Source organism: Dendropsophus ebraccatus, chromosome 1 (assembly GCF_027789765.1).
Source record: "Dendropsophus ebraccatus isolate aDenEbr1 chromosome 1, aDenEbr1.pat, whole genome shotgun sequence".
Taxonomy (NCBI): domain Eukaryota; kingdom Metazoa; phylum Chordata; class Amphibia; order Anura; family Hylidae; genus Dendropsophus; species Dendropsophus ebraccatus.
In genome coordinates, this window is record NC_091454.1 from 126806879 (window position 1) to 126826430 (window position 19552).

A 19552-nucleotide genomic window follows, 5' to 3' on the forward strand; every position below is an offset into this window, starting at 1 on the left:
GCTCTGAGAGTCGGGACGTGACATCACCATTTTATCCAGGAAGAGAGTAGTAAGTGCAGGGAAAAAAGCACTTTATAAGCATTTCCTGTAATAAGTGTATATTGGTGATTTGTATAGCTTTTGGGGGGCAATACAATAATAAAAAACATTTCACCAGATTTCTCCTTTAAAAAGGTGTGCTTTTGAGGTGGTGTGCATGAACATGACTCCTTTTTCACTATACAGGAAAACGCAAAGTGTATTTTTCTATACAGGAGTGTTCTTCACTCTGCAGCTGTTACATAATCACAACTCCTGTCATGCTCTGATAGCCTTTGATGGGAACTGTAGTCTTGCCACACTTAGATCCAGGGTATGCATTTCTCTTATTGTGGCTGCTGATGACTGTATGGCTTGACATGTGTCTGTGTCTTGTGTACAATAGCTCCGATGTATACAATAAACGCAGTGTGAACCTAGTCCTAAATATGAGGATACAAAGCCCTGCCATGTAAGTGTAGCCAATACAGAAACAAGACAAGTATCACAGCCACCAAAGAAAACAGGATGGCTCTACATAAGGAGCTGCAGGTAATGTACAGGTTGCTGTAGGTAATGTACAGGCTGCTGTAGGTATTGAACAGACTGCTGTAGGTAATGTAGAGGCTGCTGTAAGTAATGTACAGGCTGCTGTAGGTAATGTAGAGGCTGCTGTAGGCAGGGGTGTAGCTAAAGGCTGATGGGCCCTGGTGCTAAATTTTAGCTTGGGGCCCCCCCATCTCCCCCCGATCAGGCAAAGTCATATCTAACGTTATATCCAATTACTCTAATGTGCCACCATGTTCTAATGCCCTGTCACTGCCTCCACCTCATGTACTGCACTACTGCCCCCTATCATTAATGGACTGCACTGTGTCATTGTCTAATCATTGTATTCCAATCTTTGACTCTCCAGCTGAAAAACTACAACTCTCATCATGAACTGCCAGTTGGAAACGATGGGGATTGTAGTGCTGCAACCTGAAGAGCCACATGCTGCAAAACTACAACTCCCATTATAAACTGTCAGCAGGGCATGATGAAGTTTGAACTTCTGCAACCTGGAGAAGTCACCTGATATCACCTGCAGTCCTATGTAACACCACAGATAACAGTTATATCCCTCTGAGTACAGATAATGTAGTAGTCATCTGCAGTCCTATGTAACACCACAGATAACGCAGTGATATCTCTGAGTACAGATCATGTAGTAGATGTCCCCTGCAGTCCTATGTAACACCACAGATAACACAGTGATATCTCTGAGTACAGATAATGTAGATGCAGCACAAGCTGGAGCTCAACGCGGTAAAGATACGGCCATAGGACATAGCTTGGGCCGCCAAGGCAGATGTCTGGAGGAGGGGGCGCTGGTACTTGCTGTCATCTGATTAGGTAAGAGGCCCAATCAGATGACAGCATGTGCCAGCGGGCGCAGCGGGACAGATTAGCGCAGTGCTTCCCAACCTTTTCCACCTCGGGGCACCCCTACTAAATGATGTTCTACAAAATAAGAAAACCGTCATACAGTGACTCACCGGTGATGTCTTCTTTGATCTGAGGCGTCACTTTCCCTTTTCCTCTTCATCCGGCCCAGTCCTCCATAATGATTTCTTCCATATACGTTTCATCCCCTTAGAACCTGCGAGACAAACAATTTAGGCTCCGTACATTTCTAGCAACTTCCTTCCCTTTCTCCCCCGTCGGCTCCCATAGTAACTGCACTGTTTGGTGTAATGTGCAGTAAAGTGAGTAGGAATGTGGGATGCCCCCTGTATGTAGGATTCCCTGCTGTGCCCCCATGAGCTAATAATGCCCCCAGAGGTGCCCCCATGAGCTAATAATGCCCCCATACAATAATAATGCCCCCAGAGGTGCCCTCATGAGCTAATTATGCCCCCAGAGGTGCCCTCATGAGCTAATAATGCCCCCAGAGGTGCCCCCAAGAACTAATAATGCCCCCAGAGGTGCCCCCAAGAACTAATAATGCCCCCAGAGGTGCCCTCATGAGCTAATAATGCCCCCAGAGGTGCCCCCATGGACTAATAATGCCCCCAGAGGTGCCCCCATGAACTAATAATGCCCCCAGAGGTGCCCCCAAGAACTAATAATGCCCCCAGAGGTGCTCCCATACAATAATAATGCCCCCAGAGGGGCCCCCAAGAACTAATAATGCCCCCAGAGGTGCTCCCATACAATAATAATGCCCCCAGAGGGGCCCCCAAGAACTAATAATGCCCCCAGAGGTGCCCCCATATACTAATATAACCCCCAGAGGTGCCCCCATGGACTAATAATGCCCCCATGAACTAATAATGCCCCCAGAGGTGCCCCCATGAACTAATAATGCCCCCAGAGGTGCCCCCATGAGCTAATAATGCCCCCAGAGGTGCCCCCATGAGCTAATAATGCCCCCAGAGGTGCCCCCATGAGCTAATAATGCCCCCAGAGGTGCCCCCATGAGCTAATAATGCCCCCAGAGGTGCCCCCATGAGCTAATAATGCCCCCAGAGGTGGCCCCCATGAGCTAAAAATGCCCCCAGAGGTGGCCCCCATGAGCTAAAAATGCCCCCAGAGGTGGCCCCCATGAACTAATAACGCCCACAGAGGTGCCCCCATGAACTAATAATGCCCCCAGAGTTCCCCCCTATGAACTAATAATGCCCCCAGAGTTCCCCCCTATGAACTAATAACGCCCCCAGAGGTGCCCCCATGAGCTAATAGTGCCCCCATGAACTAATAATGCCCCCAGAGGTGCCCCCATATACTAATAATGCCCCCAGAGGTGCCCCCATGAGCTAATGCCCCCAGAGTTGCTCCCATCAACTAATAACGCCCCCAGAGGTGCCCCCATGAGCTAATAGTGCCCCCATGAACTAATAATGCCCCCAGATGTGCCCCCATGAGCTAATGCCCCCAGAGTTGCTCCCATCAACTAATAATGCCCCCAGAGGTGCCCCCATGAGCTAATAATGCCCCCAGAGGTGGCCCCCATGAACTAATAACGCCCACAGAGTTGCCCCCATGAACTAATAATTCCCCCAGAGGTGCCCCCATATAATAATAATGCCCCCAGAGGTGCCCCCATATAATAATAATGCCCCCAGAGGTGCCCCCATACAATAATGATGCCCCCAGAGGTGCCCCCATGAGCTAATAGTGCCCCCAGAGGTGCCCCCAAGAACTAATAATGCCCCCAGAGGTGCCCCCATACAATAATAATGCCCCCAGAGGTGCCCCTAAAAAAAACAAACATCCTACTCACCTAATCCGCGCTGTGGCTGCAGGCAGCAGCTCTTCCTCCTCTTCGGGCTCCATCTTGCGAGCCGCAGGGACGGGACTTCCGGCAGACGTGATGACGTCACATCCTCACGCCTGCCGGAGAGGTCATGGCCCAGCCTCCCATAGGCTGCTGGTATGAAGTTCCGGCAGACTATGGGAGAGAATACAGGAGGAGGACGCTGACAGGTCCTTCTCCTGTATTCTGATCGCTTTAATGTTCCGCCCGCTCACTGTGTGGGCAGAACATCAAAGCGATCTGTGCATCCCGAGGAGCTGCGCAGCCGCAGCTTCTCGGGATGCTTAAAGTGACACTGCCACAAGTGGCAAGGGGGGGCCGTGCGGGCCCCCCTAGCGTAGGGGCCCGGTCGCCATGGCGACCCCGGCGACCCCTATAGCTACGCCACTGGCTGTAGGTGAGGTACAGGTTGCTGTAGGTATTGAACAGACTGCTGTAGGTAAGGTACAGGCTGCTGTGGATAATGTACAGGTTGCTGTAGGTAATGTACAGGCTGCTGTAGGTAATATACAGGCTGCTGTAGGTGAGGTACAGGCTGCTGTAGGTAATATACAGGCTGCTGTAGGTAATGTACAGGCTGCTGTAGGTGAGGTACAAGCTGCTGTGGGTAATGTACAGGTTGCTGTAGGTAATGTACAGGCTGCTGTAGGTAAGGTACAGGCTGCTATAGGTAAGGTACAGGCTGCTATAGGTAAGGTACAGGCTGCTATAGGTAAGGTACAGGCTGCTATAGGTAAGGTACAGGCTGCTGTGTGTAATGTACAGGCTGCTGTAGGTAAGGTACAGGCTGCTATAGGTTAGGTACAGGCTGCTGTGTGTAATGTACAGGCTGCTGTAGGTAAGGTACAGGCTGCTATAGGTTAGGTACAGGCTGCTGTGTGTAATGTACAGGCTGCTATAGGTAAGGTACAGGCTGCTGTGAGTAATGTTCAGGCTGCTGTAGGTGATATACAGGCTGCTGTAGGTAATGTACAGGCTGCTGTAGATGAGGTACAGGCTGGTAGGTAAGGTACAGGCTGCTGTGGGTAATGTTCAGGCTGCTGTAGGTAAGGTACAGGCTGCTGTAGGTGAGGTACAGGCTGGTAGGTAAGGTACAAGCTGCTGTGGGTAATGTACAGGCTGCTGTGGGTAATGTACAGGCTGCTGTGGGTAATATACAGGCTGCTGTAGGTAAGGTACAGGCTGCTGTAGGTAAGGTACAGGCTGCTGTAGGTAAGGTACAGGCTGCTGTAGGTAAGGTACAGGCTGCTGTAGGTAAGGTACAGGCTGCTGTAGGTAAGGTACAGGCTGGTAGGTAAGGTACAAGCTGCTGTGGGTAATGTACAGGCTGCTGTAGGTGAGGTACAGGCTGGTAGGTAAGGTACAAGCTGCTGTGGGTAATGTACAGGCTGCTGTAGGTGAGGTACAGGCTGGTAGGTAATGTTCAGGCTGCTGTAGGTAAGGTACAGGCTGCTATAGGTAAGGTACAGGCTGCTATAGGTAATGTTCAGGCTGCTGTGAGTAATGTTCAGGCTGCTGTGAGTAATGTTCAGGCTGCTGTAGGTAAGGTACAGGCTGCTGTAGGTAAGGTACAGGCTGCTGTAGGTAAGGTACAGGCTGCTGTAGGTGAGGTACAGGCTGGTAGGTAATGTACAGGCTGCTGTAGGTGAGGTACAGGCTGGTAGGTAATGTACAGGCTGCTGTAGGTAAGGTACAGGCTGCTGTAGGTAAGGTACAGGCTGCTGTAGGTAAGGTACAGGCTGCTGTAGATGAGGTACAGGCTGCTGTAGATGAGGTACAGGCTGCTGTAGATGAGGTACAGGCTGCTGTAGGTAAGGTACAGGCTGCTGTAGGTAAGGTACAGGCTGCTGTAGGTGAGGTACAGGCTGGTAGGTAATGTACAGGCTGCTGTAGGTGAGGTACAGGCTGGTAGGTAATGTACAGGCTGCTGTAGGTAAGGTACAGGCTGCTGTAGGTGAGGTACAGGCTGGTAGGTAATGTACAGGCTGCTGTAGGTGAGGTACAGGCTGGTAGGTAATGTACAGGCTGCTGTAGGTGAGGTACAGGCTGCTGTAGGTAAGGTACAGGCTGCTGTAGATGAGGTACAGGCTGCTGTAGATGAGGTACAGGCTGCTGTAGATGAGGTACAGGCTGCTGTAGGTAAGGTACAGGCTGCTGTAGGTAAGGTACAGGCTGCTGTAGGTAAGGTACAGGCTGCTGTAGGTGAGGTACAGGCTGGTAGGTAATGTACAGGCTGCTGTAGGTGAGGTACAGGCTGGTAGGTAATGTACAGGCTGCTGTAGGTAAGGTACAGGCTGCTGTAGGTGAGGTACAGGCTGGTAGGTAATGTACAGGCTGCTGTAGGTAAGGTACAGGCTGGTAGGTAATGTACAGGCTGCTGTAGGTGAGGTACAGGCTGGTAGGTAATGTACAGGCTGCTGTAGGTAAGGTACAGGCTGCTGTAGGTAAGGTACAGGCTGCTGTAGGTAAGGTACAGGCTGCTGTAGATGAGGTACAGGCTGCTGTAGATGAGGTACAGGCTGCTGTAGATGAGGTACAGGCTGCTGTAGGTAAGGTACAGGCTGCTGTAGGTAAGGTACAGGCTGCTGTAGGTGAGGTACAGGCTGGTAGGTAATGTACAGGCTGCTGTAGGTGAGGTACAGGCTGGTAGGTAATGTACAGGCTGCTGTAGGTAAGGTACAGGCTGCTGTAGGTGAGGTACAGGCTGGTAGGTAATGTACAGGCTGCTGTAGGTGAGGTACAGGCTGGTAGGTAATGTACAGGCTGCTGTAGGTGAGGTACAGGCTGCTGTAGGTAAGGTACAGGCTGCTGTAGATGAGGTACAGGCTGCTGTAGATGAGGTACAGGCTGCTGTAGATGAGGTACAGGCTGCTGTAGGTAAGGTACAGGCTGCTGTAGGTAAGGTACAGGCTGCTGTAGGTAAGGTACAGGCTGCTGTAGGTGAGGTACAGGCTGGTAGGTAATGTACAGGCTGCTGTAGGTGAGGTACAGGCTGGTAGGTAATGTACAGGCTGCTGTAGGTAAGGTACAGGCTGCTGTAGGTGAGGTACAGGCTGGTAGGTAATGTACAGGCTGCTGTAGGTAAGGTACAGGCTGCTGTAGGTAATGTTCAGGCTGCCCTTCCCTGTGGATGCCCGGTGCCCCTCAGCCTAGCAGTGCAGCGTTCAGGCTCTGGCATCAGAAGAAAGTATAAGAGAGTGCATGTGTGCAGGATCAGGAGGCGCGGTGCATTGTGGGTGTGCGGGAGCCTGCGGAGGGAGGCGGATGGAGAACCGGTAAGTGAGAGGGAGGGAGGAGGAGCGGAGGAATCACAGGGGAGGGCGCCCGCCACCGCCGCTTAAAGGGGAACCGTTAAGTAAAGAATCTAGATCTGGTGAGTAGGGTCGTGTAACCCGCACACGTGATCCGTGTGTCCGGCCGGTGAGCCGCGGACGGTGGGGAGCAGGCCGTGCCGCCTTAAGGGTCGGGAGGACTGGCAGCGGCGGGGTTAATAGGAGCCGAGTGGCGACATTTTTGCTCTCGCCAGCTTTTACCGTAGGCCTGGCAGACGGGACGAGGCGGGGTGGCCGACTTAGTGTCTCCCTGCGCCTTTAAGGCGGGTGGGGAGGAGGGAGCAGCCCGGGGCCTGGGGCCCAGAGCCATAACAAATGAATAGAGCGTCCCTGATATTGTGTGTGCCCCGGTGCCCGGCCTGCGGCAGCTGCATGCCCTCCCTGTCTGCACACACAGCAGGGTCTGCCCATCATGCTAACCAGTGCAGTGCTGGCCGCCCTCCTGGGCACTGCCCCATTGTGCTGCTGCTGACCACTCTCTTCATGGTCTCCATTCCAATAGAGCAGCAGTTCTAGTGCTACCATGGGGTGCTGTACAGGATCAGCCACAGCTGGCTAGAGTTACTCTTACTGTACCATGTGCCAGTCCTGAGCCCCCTCAAAGTGTGGTGTGCCAGTCCCGAGCCCCCTCTAAGTGTGCTGCTGTGCCAGTCCCGGGCCCCCTCTAAGTGTGCTGCTGTGCCAGTCCCGGGCCCCCTCTAAGTGTGCTGCTGTGCCAGTCCCGAGCCCCCTCTAAGTGTGCTGCTGTGCCAGTCCCGGGCCCCCTCTAAGTGTGCTGCTGTGCCAGTCCCGGGCCCCCTCTAAGTGTGCTGCTGTGCCAGTCCCGGGCCCTCTCTAAGTGTGCTGCTGTGCCAGTCCCGGGCCCCCTCTAAGTGTGCTGCTGTGCCAGTCCCGGGCCCCCTCTAAGTGTGCTGCTGTGCCAGTCCCGGGCCCCCTCTAAGTGTGCTGCTGTGCCAGTCCCGGGCCCCCTCTAAGTGTGCTGCTGTGCCAGTCCCGAGCCCCCACTAAGTGTGCTGCTGTGCCAGTCCTGGGCCCCCTCTAAGTGTGCTGCTGTGCCAGTCCTGAGCCCTCCCCAACCCCCTCCTCTTACCACACCAGGTGTTTACATGTCCCTTTAAATGTCTGGTGCTGAGCTGTCATGTAGAGCTAGTTGTCTGCCTGTGTGGTTCATTTGGTGACCTCAGGTAACCCTACTGTTGGGGTGAACATAAGGTCATGAGTAGGAAATTATCCTTCCCTGGTGTCGCTCTGTGGTTCTTGTGCATAAAGAAGTTTCGTAACTTGTGACGTCTTCCTCTGGTGGGCCGGGGTCATAGACACTTGGCTGGAGGTAAAAGCTGACACAAGTAATAGTTAAAATGACTCTGGCCCTACACATGGTCTCTGTGGTTACAGTGCAGTTCATTGCAATCTGTTGCTCCCTGTTATCAGCCATTCCAGACTAGTGACTGATAAACGTCTCCCGTCCCATGTTCTTCTGACATGCAGGTGTGACAACTGTTAGTAGCCCCTCGCATAGGAAATGTGACTGTAAGCCTTTGGCTCTCCTACAACTCACATCAGGCTTTGACAGAGGTTTTGGTGGGTATTGTGGCTTTGTGACAGCTGGAGAGCTATAGGTTGGGGGCACTGCTGTATACAGTTATATATACTAGTGGGTGGTAAGTGTCTATGGAGGAGTGAATTCTCTGGGGTGACCTGCAGTTATAGAGTAAGGGTCTATACAGTAGGGGGATTGCTGTCCCCTGTATCCCAGGCCATCCCTTGTAACACGAGGGGACGGTTGTAGTGGGGCCTGTTGACACATCATGTATACCACTGTGGATATCACGCAGGTTCTCATATTCACTTAATTTTAGAAACTTGCTGGTGTACGGTGGATTTTACCTTGTGTCAAAGCGGCACTATGTGCGAACATACCCATATTATTAATGCCATTACCTATCTGTTATTGAGGATTGTGTGTCCTATGTGAAGCCAGCATACACGTGAGCTGTGCAGACTGGTGCGGCTGGTCCCTAGTGGTCTCACTTCTCAGTGCTTCTACACACAGTATTTACTTTACTGGGAAACCCGTCAATCTGTTGTGCCAGGTTCACTTTGCAAGTTGTTACAGTGTTGAATGAATGGCTGATCTCCACCGACTAGTTAAAACCGTAGGTATCTGTGCTGTGCCCTATCACGACGTGGTCATTTATAAGATGGCATTGTAGCTGGGTGAAGTTGTCTTTGTTAGAGCAGCAGTGGCATCAGCACAGTCTTATGGGTCTTTCTGCAGAGCTGGCAATGGGCAGCCGCAGGTCCCCCTGTCTGTAGCCAGTGCATACACAATAAGCCATGGATTAGCTGCATGTATAAGGGCATGCGCTGAAAGTTTGTGTTTCATGACAACAGGTAGCCCTCTCCCCTTTCCTTCCGTCACTTCTTAATAACACATTTGTACGCCTTCCCCAAATCTGTTTCTCGTAGGCGAGATACGCAGGGTCCGGGCTGGTTATCCACTCTGCATGCGCAGTTTCTCCTTTAACATACGTTTTATTTCATGTAAAGCCCCTATTAGTGTACAAGGATGTATATTTTATTTTACATGTCTATAGAATTTTCTGCAACTCCAGGACCTGTTGCTGCGATAGTCTGCGATACACTTCAGCATCCCATTCCTCACTTTCTGGGCTTCATGTATCGCAGGAAATGGATTTTATTTTGAATCCTTAATGCAACTTTTTCAGGTATATTGTTTGGTATATAGTGCACCAGTACTGAGGCTGAATGAACCAGTGTCTTGCTGATCACAACACAGACATTAGAATAAAGAGCTGTAGACGTTGGGTGTCATAAGGGCAGTGTCATGTAAGCATTGTTTGTGTCCATATTACTGCTACGTGTCCTGCTGGATCCCACGTTTTATGCTTCATATAATTCTATTATCCTGTGAGTAAAAGTGACTGTACCACCAGGCCCAGGCTGAAGCATCGGAGGCGGGCCGACTCACCCTTAGTGGGAAGAAACCCCAGCTCCTCCATGACGTGACTCCATTAGAATCAATGGAACCCTATCATAGAGGGGCTAGGGTTTCCTCCCACTAAGGGTGGGTCGGCCCGCCTCCAGTGCTTCAGCCTGGGCCTGGTGGTACAGTCACTTTAAGGTTACTAAACTGGCGGTCAGTCTAGGATACACAGTCATAATGTGTCTATGTGGAACTGACTTGATGCAGATATTTCTGTAAGGAACACCTGTTTTTACTGTATTTAGTATTTTTTTTTTTAGTGTTTCCAGTAGCATATTTAAGTTATGAGTTATTGTTAAGCTTATGAGAAAAATGCAGCCCAAGATGTGCAAATGTATTGAGTCCTGTTCATCTTAATAAATCTGGTGCATCTTACTAGGCCTATTAGAGAAGAATAAGCTGACGGAAACATATGCAGATATCTTAGGGTGTCAGACCTTTGTGCATGTGGAGAAGTGAAATGGCACATGGATACTTCCTAATATTTGTATAGGGGTGCAGTATGCAAAGTCTATCATGGGAGCGTCCATATTCTTTCCATTTGTTGTAGTGGAAATAGCTGCCGAGCTCCCTTTTGTGTCATAGAAGCGATGCCTACAGAATGTATAACATTTGTTACTATCATACAATTACAGTAGGTTAGGATGTCAGTCACCTTCCCTTACCAGTAAGGCTTATCAGAGCCCCCTTTTTGGTTGTTTCATTAAAGGAAGACTTTCACATTGAAAATGCAGTTGCAGGATAACATGTCATTTAATCGTGTAAATATATGTTAATTCCAGGCTAAGGGGTCATGTGGATGGTCCTACTATGTAATTGACAGCTATCTGTGTATACGTGTGGAGGGTCGCACACAAAACTACTTAGCCCAAAATGAGCAGAAATTGACAGGAAAAAATCTCTCTCCTGGAACTTTTCCCACAAATCTATATATCAGCCTGCTCTGCTCTTCTGCTCTGTGATATGCTGCCCGCAGATCGGACTGCATTTCAGTCTGACAGGCGCTTTTTTAAATTGTTAAAACTTAATGTAAACCTGTTAAAGGAGAAATCCAGCTACAAACATAGCTATATGTCCCAATTGACTCAATGGAGCCTTAAAGGTGAAGTCCAGCAAAAAAATTTTTTAAAGTATTGTATTGCCTCCCAAAAGTTATATAAATCACTAATACACATGGGAATTATGGGAAATGCTTATAACGTGCTTTTTCCCTGCACTTACTACTGCATCAAGGCTTCACTTCCTGGATAAAATGGTGATGTCATGACCCGACTCCCAGAGCTGTGAGGGCTGTGGCTGCTGAAGAGGATGATGGGAGGGGGACACTGAGGGACACAGGGCACTGGAGGGACACTGAGCATCCCTCTGCCACCATCCTCTCCAGCAGCCACAGCCCACACAGCTCTGGGAGTCGGGGCGTGACATCACCATGTTATCCAGGAAGTGACATCACCAGGTTATCCAGGAAGTGAAGCTTTGATGCAGCAGTAAGTGCAGGGAAAAAAGCTCTTGTGTGCATTTCCCGTAATAAGTGTATATTGGGGATTTGTATAACTTTTGGTGGGCTATACAATACTTTAATAATAAATTTCGCCGGACTTCTCCTTAAAGCTTAAAAGACAGTCTTTTAAAGGCCACTCATCTGCACTAGGTAATAGATTAGAGTCTTTGGTATACAGTCATATACACGTGGTTGGTGATAGAATGTACTGGGGTTATAAGGAATGGGGAAATGTATTTTATGAAAACTAAATGAATTCACCTTTTCACGACTCACTGATAAAACTCCTTTCCACTTGTTGAGTTTTCCATGCAGAGATCCCTCATTGTCATTTATTCACTGTAAGTGACTTGTACACGTCTCAGTAAAAGTAGTGCAGGTGCGCCACTTTCCATCCATATTGCTCCAAATTGCAAAGGTTTTTATGATGTTAGATTTGGTGCATTGTGCACCAAAATCAGCAAGACATGCACCCAAAAAGTTGGGTTTGTTGGGAAAATGACACTTTGCAGGTGAAATGTTTTAATTATATAGTGAAAGTGAAAGTCATTTTGTAGGGTTTTGTTTGTTTTCACTAGTGCAAACATTTAGTTTTTTCCTCTGACTCTCAGTTCTTTTCCATTAGGTTTACACTGCTCTTACATAGCGTAAAAGAAATCCAGACACTTTAAGTCAATGGATAAAAAAGAAAAAAAAATGCATGTGAACAGCATTTAAAGTGTACCTGTCGTTGTAACTTTTAAAATCTATATCGACAGTAGATGTGATATAAAGCAATGTTGCAATTTACGTTCATTATTTTATTTTACTATTATTATTATTTTTTGGTTATCATGGAGAACACGGCACTTCCTGTGTTCTTACTTTTTTTTTTTTTTTGTAAAGAGTCTTAAAACAGGAAGTCCTGTGTATCCCAGGCCATATGAGCACTCACAGAGAAGGCAGTCATGTTATTGATGGAAACATTGAGCCGTGACTCTCTGTACTGGCCGGAATTCCTGTTTTTCGTTTGTTTTTTCAACCAGCACAAGGCAGAAAATCTGCCTTCAGGAGACTGGACCTGGATTTCTGGTAAGTTCAGCTTAGTTTTACAGCATAACAACAAAAAATAATGTATGTAGATTGCAAACTTGCTTTATTTCACATCTATTGTTGATTTAGATTTTGAAACTTATAATGACAGTAACACTTTAAGGGTAAATTCACACGGGCAAACTCGCAGCTAAATCCACAGCGGATCCCTCCCCTGTGAATTCCAATATGATTACATACTGTCTGCAGAATTGTCATCCTGCTGGCAGTCTGTAAGTGCCGGCCCCATTAACCCCCGCCGCTCCGAATAATACATTACCCGCACCACGATCCGGCCGTATCTGAGGCTCCCGGAGGTCCTACCAGGACCCGTCAGTGCACGGCCCCGTCACAGTCACTGATTGGCTGCGCGGGACCTCCGGGAGCCTCATACGCGACCCGATCGTGGTACCGGTAATGTAGTATTCGGAGCGGCGGGGGTTTATGGGGCCGGCACTTACAGACTGGTAGCGGGTTTCACTGCAAACTCGCAGCTTGAGATCCGCTGCAGATCCGGTACGTGTGAAGCTACCCTCAAGAAGTATTCAACGCGAACATAACTTTTGATATGTTGCTGCCCATGGTGAGACTAACAATCTCTTCCATACTTGTTATCTATTCAGTCTCCTTTCCCCAGTTCTCAGCTGCTGCTTCCTGCTGAAGACACAAAAATCTGTGGCCGTATCTGCTTTTCTCATAGTCTCCCCCCTCCCTTCTGAGACAGCTGATGTAAACAAGTCCCTGACTGGCTGTATCTGCAACATTGTAGCTTCTTTGTTATGCTAGGAGGATTATTCTGAGGTCAAGTTGCTGATGAAATCTCTGTGATTAACCCTCCCAGCATTATAAAGAAACTAAAATGCTGCAGGGACTTGTTTACATCAGCTATCTTAGAAGGGAGGAGGGGGAGACGGAGAGAAACGCTCACACACAGGTTTTTGTGTCTTGAGCAGAAAGCAACAGCTGAGAACTGGGGGAAGGAGACTGAATAGATAAGAACAAGTATGGAGGGATTTGTTAGTCTCACCATGGCCAGCAACATGTCAAAAGTTATGTTTGAGTGGAATAGCCCTTTAAGAAAAAAAATTGAGTATTCAGTTTACAAACAGTTCTGGGTAAGGGCTCGTTCACACAGAGCAAAAGCAGCTGAATTTCTGCGCTGAATCAGCGCTGAAATTTCAGCCGTTAAAATAGGTGCAGAACTAATTTCCATTGTGTTGAATGGAAATTCTGCTCTGCAGTTCACATTGTGGAATTTCCGCACAGAACTAATCCGCTTTCCGCCAGAAGAATGAACATGTTCATTCTTCCGCTAGCGGAAGCCTATACAAACCAATGGGGCTCTGATTTTCTATTTCAGCGCGGATTACAAGCGTAATACAAGTGGAAATTACTCGCTGAATCAGCGCGGAAATGGGGAAAAGAGGGGGGAGGAGGATTCTAGTATATATTCTGGTATAGTCTAGTTTACTCGCCAAATACTCGCTGAATTTCAGCGCTGAATGCATGCGGATTCAGCGCGGATTCCTCAAGTATTCCGCGCTGAATTTGTCAAGAGCTGATTACGAGCTGAACACTTTCCTAGCGGAATACGCAGGGATTCTGCTTATATTCTGCTCGGAATTCAGCGTCAGTTGATTTCAGGCGGAAATATTTCCTTGCGTAATCCGCCCCTTTTGCTCTGTGTGAACGTAGCCTAACGCTCATGTCTGTGAGGCAGGAATTTTGTGTAAATGACTAGAATGGCTACCCAGTGACCTGCTGTAAAGGTTGGCTAGGACACTGGTTTGCAATTGCAATACACCAAAAAAGCTGTATTAGTGGTGACAGCTAAAGAGTATACAAAATGTACAATAGATTGTAACCTCCTCATATACTTTCCTCAGCGACGATATGCAACACTAAGTAAAAGTGGTGTGATTATGGAAATCACCTGATTGACAGACATGTTAAAGGGGTTGTCCAGAAAAAATCTTTTTCTTTCAAATCAACTAATGTCAGAAAGTTATATAGATTTGTAATTTACTTCTATTTAAAAAATCTCAAGTCTTCCCATACTGATCAGCTGTTGTATGTCCTGCAGGAAATGTTTTATTTTCAGTCTGACACATTGCTCTCTTCTGACATCTCTGGCCGAGACAGGAACTATCCAGAGCAGGAGAGGTTTTCTATGGGGATTCATATTAAACCGAGACAAAGTTCCGGTCTTGGCCAGAGATGTCAGCAGAGAGCAGTGTCAGACTGAAAATAAAACATTTCCTGTATGACATACAGCAGCTAATAAGTATGGGAAGACTTGAGATTTCTAATAGAAGTAAGTTACAAATCTATATAACTTCCTGACACCAGTTGATTTGAAAGAAAAAGATTTTTTGCTGGACAACCCCTTTAATGATATTCAGATTGCAAAAAAGAAACTGAACACTCAAAATGCCTTGCTTTATTCAGTGTCAGTGTGGTGCTCCTACCACATGTGGAAATACATGCTTTCCATTAGTTTATTAATGGTTGAGGAATGTTCTGCAAATCATCAGGGTCCCCTACTGGCAGCTCCCTTGGCAATGCTACCAGTGACATCTCCCATGTGCTGGATTGGAGACCAGTCCGAAGATGCTGCAGGCCATAATAGTATGATTAGGTCATGCCTATAGCAACATGCGGACTGGTGCTGTAATGTTGAAATACTACTCCTTCTGAGAAATGGCCATAGCACTGGTCCCACAACCCAATGTAATGCCAAGCTGTTGCTGTACCTGGAATGAAGGCTACCGTACATTATGCCACCTCTCACCATAATCCTGGCAGTAGGATTAGTGTGACGTTCCTTTTTGAAGACCTCCTAAAGGGTTTATCCAGAATGAAATGCTGCTATATTCTTGCAAAACAGTACTACCTCTTTCCCCAGATTGTGTGTGGTAGTACAATTCACATCCATTCACTTCAATAGAACTAAGCTGTAGAACAACACCCAAACTGGGGACAAGAGTGTGACACTCTTTTTTAAGAGGTAACAATGGCCATCTTTTTCTAAGCCTGGATATCCCCTTTAAAGAGAACCAATCATGGACGAAAGTTAAAAAATTTTTATTCCCTAATTAGATGTAAATCATCATTTTATTAACATTTGTAAATATAATTCATTATTTTTATTGTCACGTTTTTTAATTATTCACTTTTTATTTTCCTGTCTCGAGCCGGCTCTTTTCAAAAGAGCCGGCGCGAGACAGGAAACTCCCGTCATGCAGAGCGGCAGGAAAGGTTCCCATGATCCTTTGCCCGCCGCTCCGTTAATACACAGTGATCTCGCGCTATACAGCGCAAGATCGCTGTGTATTTTCTAGTCCCTCTTCTCTAATCTATTTATGAAGATACAGACTGCCTCTGCAGTCTGTATCTTTATACTTTACCTATCCTCTTCTTCGGTGCAGCAAGGCCGGCGCCGCCATCTTGATTACGTCACTTGCGTTCCAGCGGTGGAACGCAAGGCCCGTAATCAAGATGGCGGCGCCCGGCCGTGCGGCACTGAAGCAGAGGATAGGTAAAGTATAAAGATACAGACTGCAAATACAGTCTGTATCTTCATAAAGTCTATCTATGAAGATACAGACTGCCTTTGCAGTCTGTATCTTTATACTTTACCCGATTCTCTGTTCCCTGGCTGTTCCGGCGGCGACGCCATCTTGATGACGTCACGCTGGAACGCACCGCTGGAACGCAAGTGACGTCATCAAGATGGCGGCGCCCACCGGAACAGCCAGGGAACAGAGGATCAGGTAAAGTATAAAGATACAGACTGCAAATGCAGTCTGTATCTTCATGAATAGAGTTAGGGAGAGATATACTTTCATAATAGGGACAGTTACATTTAGGTGATTGGTCCTCTTTAAAGCGTATATGAAAAGTTTTTGCTAATGACTGCCATGCTTTAATGGCATTGCCCACATGATCCCTAGACCAGTCTCCTTATTGCACCCAAGTGGGGATCCTCACTGAAGAAGATAAACCTCCATTGCTGTCTTGCTCTGTATTATTATTATTAGTATTATTAGTAGTAGTAGTAGTATTATTATTATTATCAGTAGTAGTATTATTATTATTATTAGTATTATTATTATTAGTATTATTAATAATTTATTTATAAAGCGCCCTTAATTCCAGAGCGCTTTATAGCCTTCAAGAAATATTGAAATGTCGATGGCCGCAGATTGGAGCTAGGTGCTTGAAAATTTGATCATTTTCAGATCTTGGTGATACCTGCTGCTTCTTCCATTCACATAACCCTACAGCTTGTCCGTCTTGGTGTTGCAGTTTCAATATTGATGGAGGTAGGGTGTAAAGCATGGGGTAGACATTTTCCTGGACAAATGCCATCATTATTCCCCCTCCTTTCCTTACAGCCAGCCTATTCCTGGGCTGAAATGGCTGTCCAAATATTTAAATAGACTAGGCTCAACAGTGGCTTATTGGTAACTCCCCAGCCTCTGGGCTTTTGATCCCTATTGTTACTAGGCTGCACCTCCACCTCACTGTCCCCACTGGCATAGATCACTTCATGAGTGCTTTCATTTGCTGTATACATGCTTCTTGCCATTGGTCATGAACACTTTATGGCTACCTAGATGATCTGTGATCGTTGACTTTGTGTCTGATCAAGCTTCTGGGACTCATTCTTAGGACTTTATGATTATGGTCTATTTTTTAAGTTCCATATGGACTGAAGGAGGTTTCAATAATGGGCACATGTTGTAAGAGTCCTTGTTCCCCTCTGAGGTGCCCTAACAAGCAGAGGTACAACAATCCAATTTTCTTCCAGTGAAACTGTAAGCTGACATAATCAAATATGTATCCTACTATAGCAGTTGTACATGAAAATGTTTCATCTGAATTTCTCTGTCTAGGTTAACCCACAAGGGAGCTAACAGTATTGTTCACTAAACAACAGAAACGGAGATTAATCTGTCTGTAAAACATGTCTGTCCGGGAGTCCTTCAATCCAGAGAGTTATGAGCTTGACAAGAACTTCCGCCTGACTCGTTTTGCAGAGCTTAAAGGCACCGGTTGCAAAGTCCCTCAAGATGTGCTGCAAAAACTGCTGGAGTCCTTGCAAGAGAATCACTTCCAGGAAGATGAACAGTTTCTTGGGGCAGTTATGCCAAGGTTGGGTAAGTGCTAATGTTGAGCGCTGTTTCCTCCCAAGTAAATATTCTATTAACTTCTGTATTGCCATGCATTTATTTTCAGCATCTCCTTTTTGAAACCTTATGCCCTATAAATTGGGTATTACATTACATCTTTCCTCATGAAATATGAACATGTGATATGAACAGTTTGAATGTGGATTCAGCTTCGTGCTTACAAAAGTGACCTGGAGGGATCTGCGTGGTAACCTGGAGGGATCTGTGTGGCAACCTGGAGGGATCTGTGTGGCCACTTACATTTTCTTTTCCAGGCTGTTAGAATTTTTAGTCTGTACTGTCCAGAAACCAGAGCCCTTTTTGCAGTTTTCTTTATTTGGGAAAGAAAATTCACCAGCAGGCATATGTGTAACTAAAGGAGCTGTACATGATGAGGATGAATGAAACCGCCTTTGATACTTATGCTTCCTAAAGAAATGGGCACAACTCCCATACTTGAGTCCGATCATTCAGCATTTGACTACCAGTGGCTGAAAAAGTTGGATGCAGCCCTAGGGAGTCTTAGAAAACATGAATACAGCCTATGTCTGTATTCATGTTTTCCAGGACTCCCTGTGGTGGCATCTAACTTCTCTCCTGCTGCAGGGAGTCAAATACTGAACCCGAACAGTTTGGCAGGTCCACATTAATTACTATACTCTATATTGATGATTTTTACTTTGTTTTGCATGCTTTTATGTGGTGTTAATGGAATACCCGCTTAACCAAAAAAAAGGGATCAGTGGGCAAGTGTCTACCATCTCTTCCCTTGGACATCTTCCATAAAGCCTTGCAGAGTCTACAGCCTGAGATTGATGTTCTGTAAGGGTACAAACAAACAGGGCGGATCATGAGCAGATTTCTCGCTGCGAAGTCCGCTACAGATCCATTGCCTGTAGTTTTTATGAGTAGATATACTCGCAGTGGGACTGACATCATGCTGCGAGTATGTAAGGAGACCACCCTGTTAACCCCCCTCCTGCTGCGAGTATGTCTTCTTATTGAAACTACAGGCAATGGATCTGCAGTGGATCTGCCCTGTGTGTTTGTACTCTAAGGGTATGTAGTCTAAGGGAGTAAAATAGGCGGAATTCCGCCTTCCTCAGTGTGTCATAGCATCTCTTTGGGAGAGCACGCGCTCCTCCGCTACCGCCGCTCTCCACTTAAAGACGCAACATGTCTTTTCTTTGACTGAGATGGGAGGAAGCGGATGCACGCGCACCCTTCCATTCACTCACTACAGGACACTGAGCATGGTGGGATTCCGTATTTGCTCAGTGTGAACATAGCCGGCAATTTTCACCGTATTTGCTCAGTGTGAACATACCCTTAGAGAATAGAATGGCTAGTCTATAATTATGCCTGATGTACACATGTAAGAAGAGGGATCTCAGCTGTGTATATACCGATATCCCTAGACCAAAGTAGCCAAGTGAAGTAAAGCAAAAAAGACATTTTACCTCTTTATGAAAGTTGACATTTGCATTGAATCTCCTAATGTGTTTCAGCTTTATATGTGTATAGAGCATCCATCCCTTTTGTAACAAAGATGTGTTTTTACTTTATGGAAGGAAATCTTTAGGACAGTACAAATCATGTAAGTTATTAAAGGGGCCATATAATGGGTATGCATCTTATTCTTAATCGGGAAGATTTTGTTATAAAAGGTGACTCTACAGTAAAATGGCTAGGTTTCATGGCTCCACCGTTTTGGTGCTGTTTGTGGATATCCTCATGTTTCATAGGTTGTAGTCAGCAGGAATTGGAACCATCTGCCTATGCAGGGACTTTATGTTGGCCAGATCTTTCACTGCGGTATTTGCACAGTGATGCAAACAAAGTAAAGCTTACCTGTAAAGCAGTCTTGAAAAGAAACAGGATATGTGTGGCTTCATGCCAAGATGTTAAAACAGTCTGATGTGGATTAGAGAACCTGTTCATCTGTGTACGGCATGTACAAAACCCCAGAGACTAAAGCTTATTTAGCTTCATATACATTTATTTAAATATGGCTCTTATACTAGTGACGGAAGAGGGTGTATTTTAAGTCCTGCCAACCCATCTGTCCCTTTCTGCCCTCAGCTCTTGTTTGAGATGAAGAACAGAGTGAGCTAAATAAAAAAACTGCTTAGGACACAATGACTATAAACA

The 19552-nt window shown here is 46.8% G+C and overlaps 1 protein-coding gene across 3 annotated transcripts in view; it reads left to right on the forward strand.

Annotated features, from left to right (window-relative positions):
* Positions 1-6508: 6508 nt before the first annotated feature.
* SEPHS1 (selenophosphate synthetase 1) overlaps positions 6509-19552 on the forward strand; it is a 38326-nt gene continuing 25282 nt past the window's right edge. The window contains exons 1-2 of one of the 3 annotated variants that reach the window (XM_069956187.1): positions 6509-6591; positions 17126-17389. In XM_069956187.1, the coding sequence (XP_069812288.1) occupies positions 17197-17389 (193 nt within the window). In that variant the 5' untranslated portion in view covers positions 6509-6591; positions 17126-17196. The other 2 variants (XM_069956186.1, XM_069956188.1) reach the window with 2 other exon arrangements.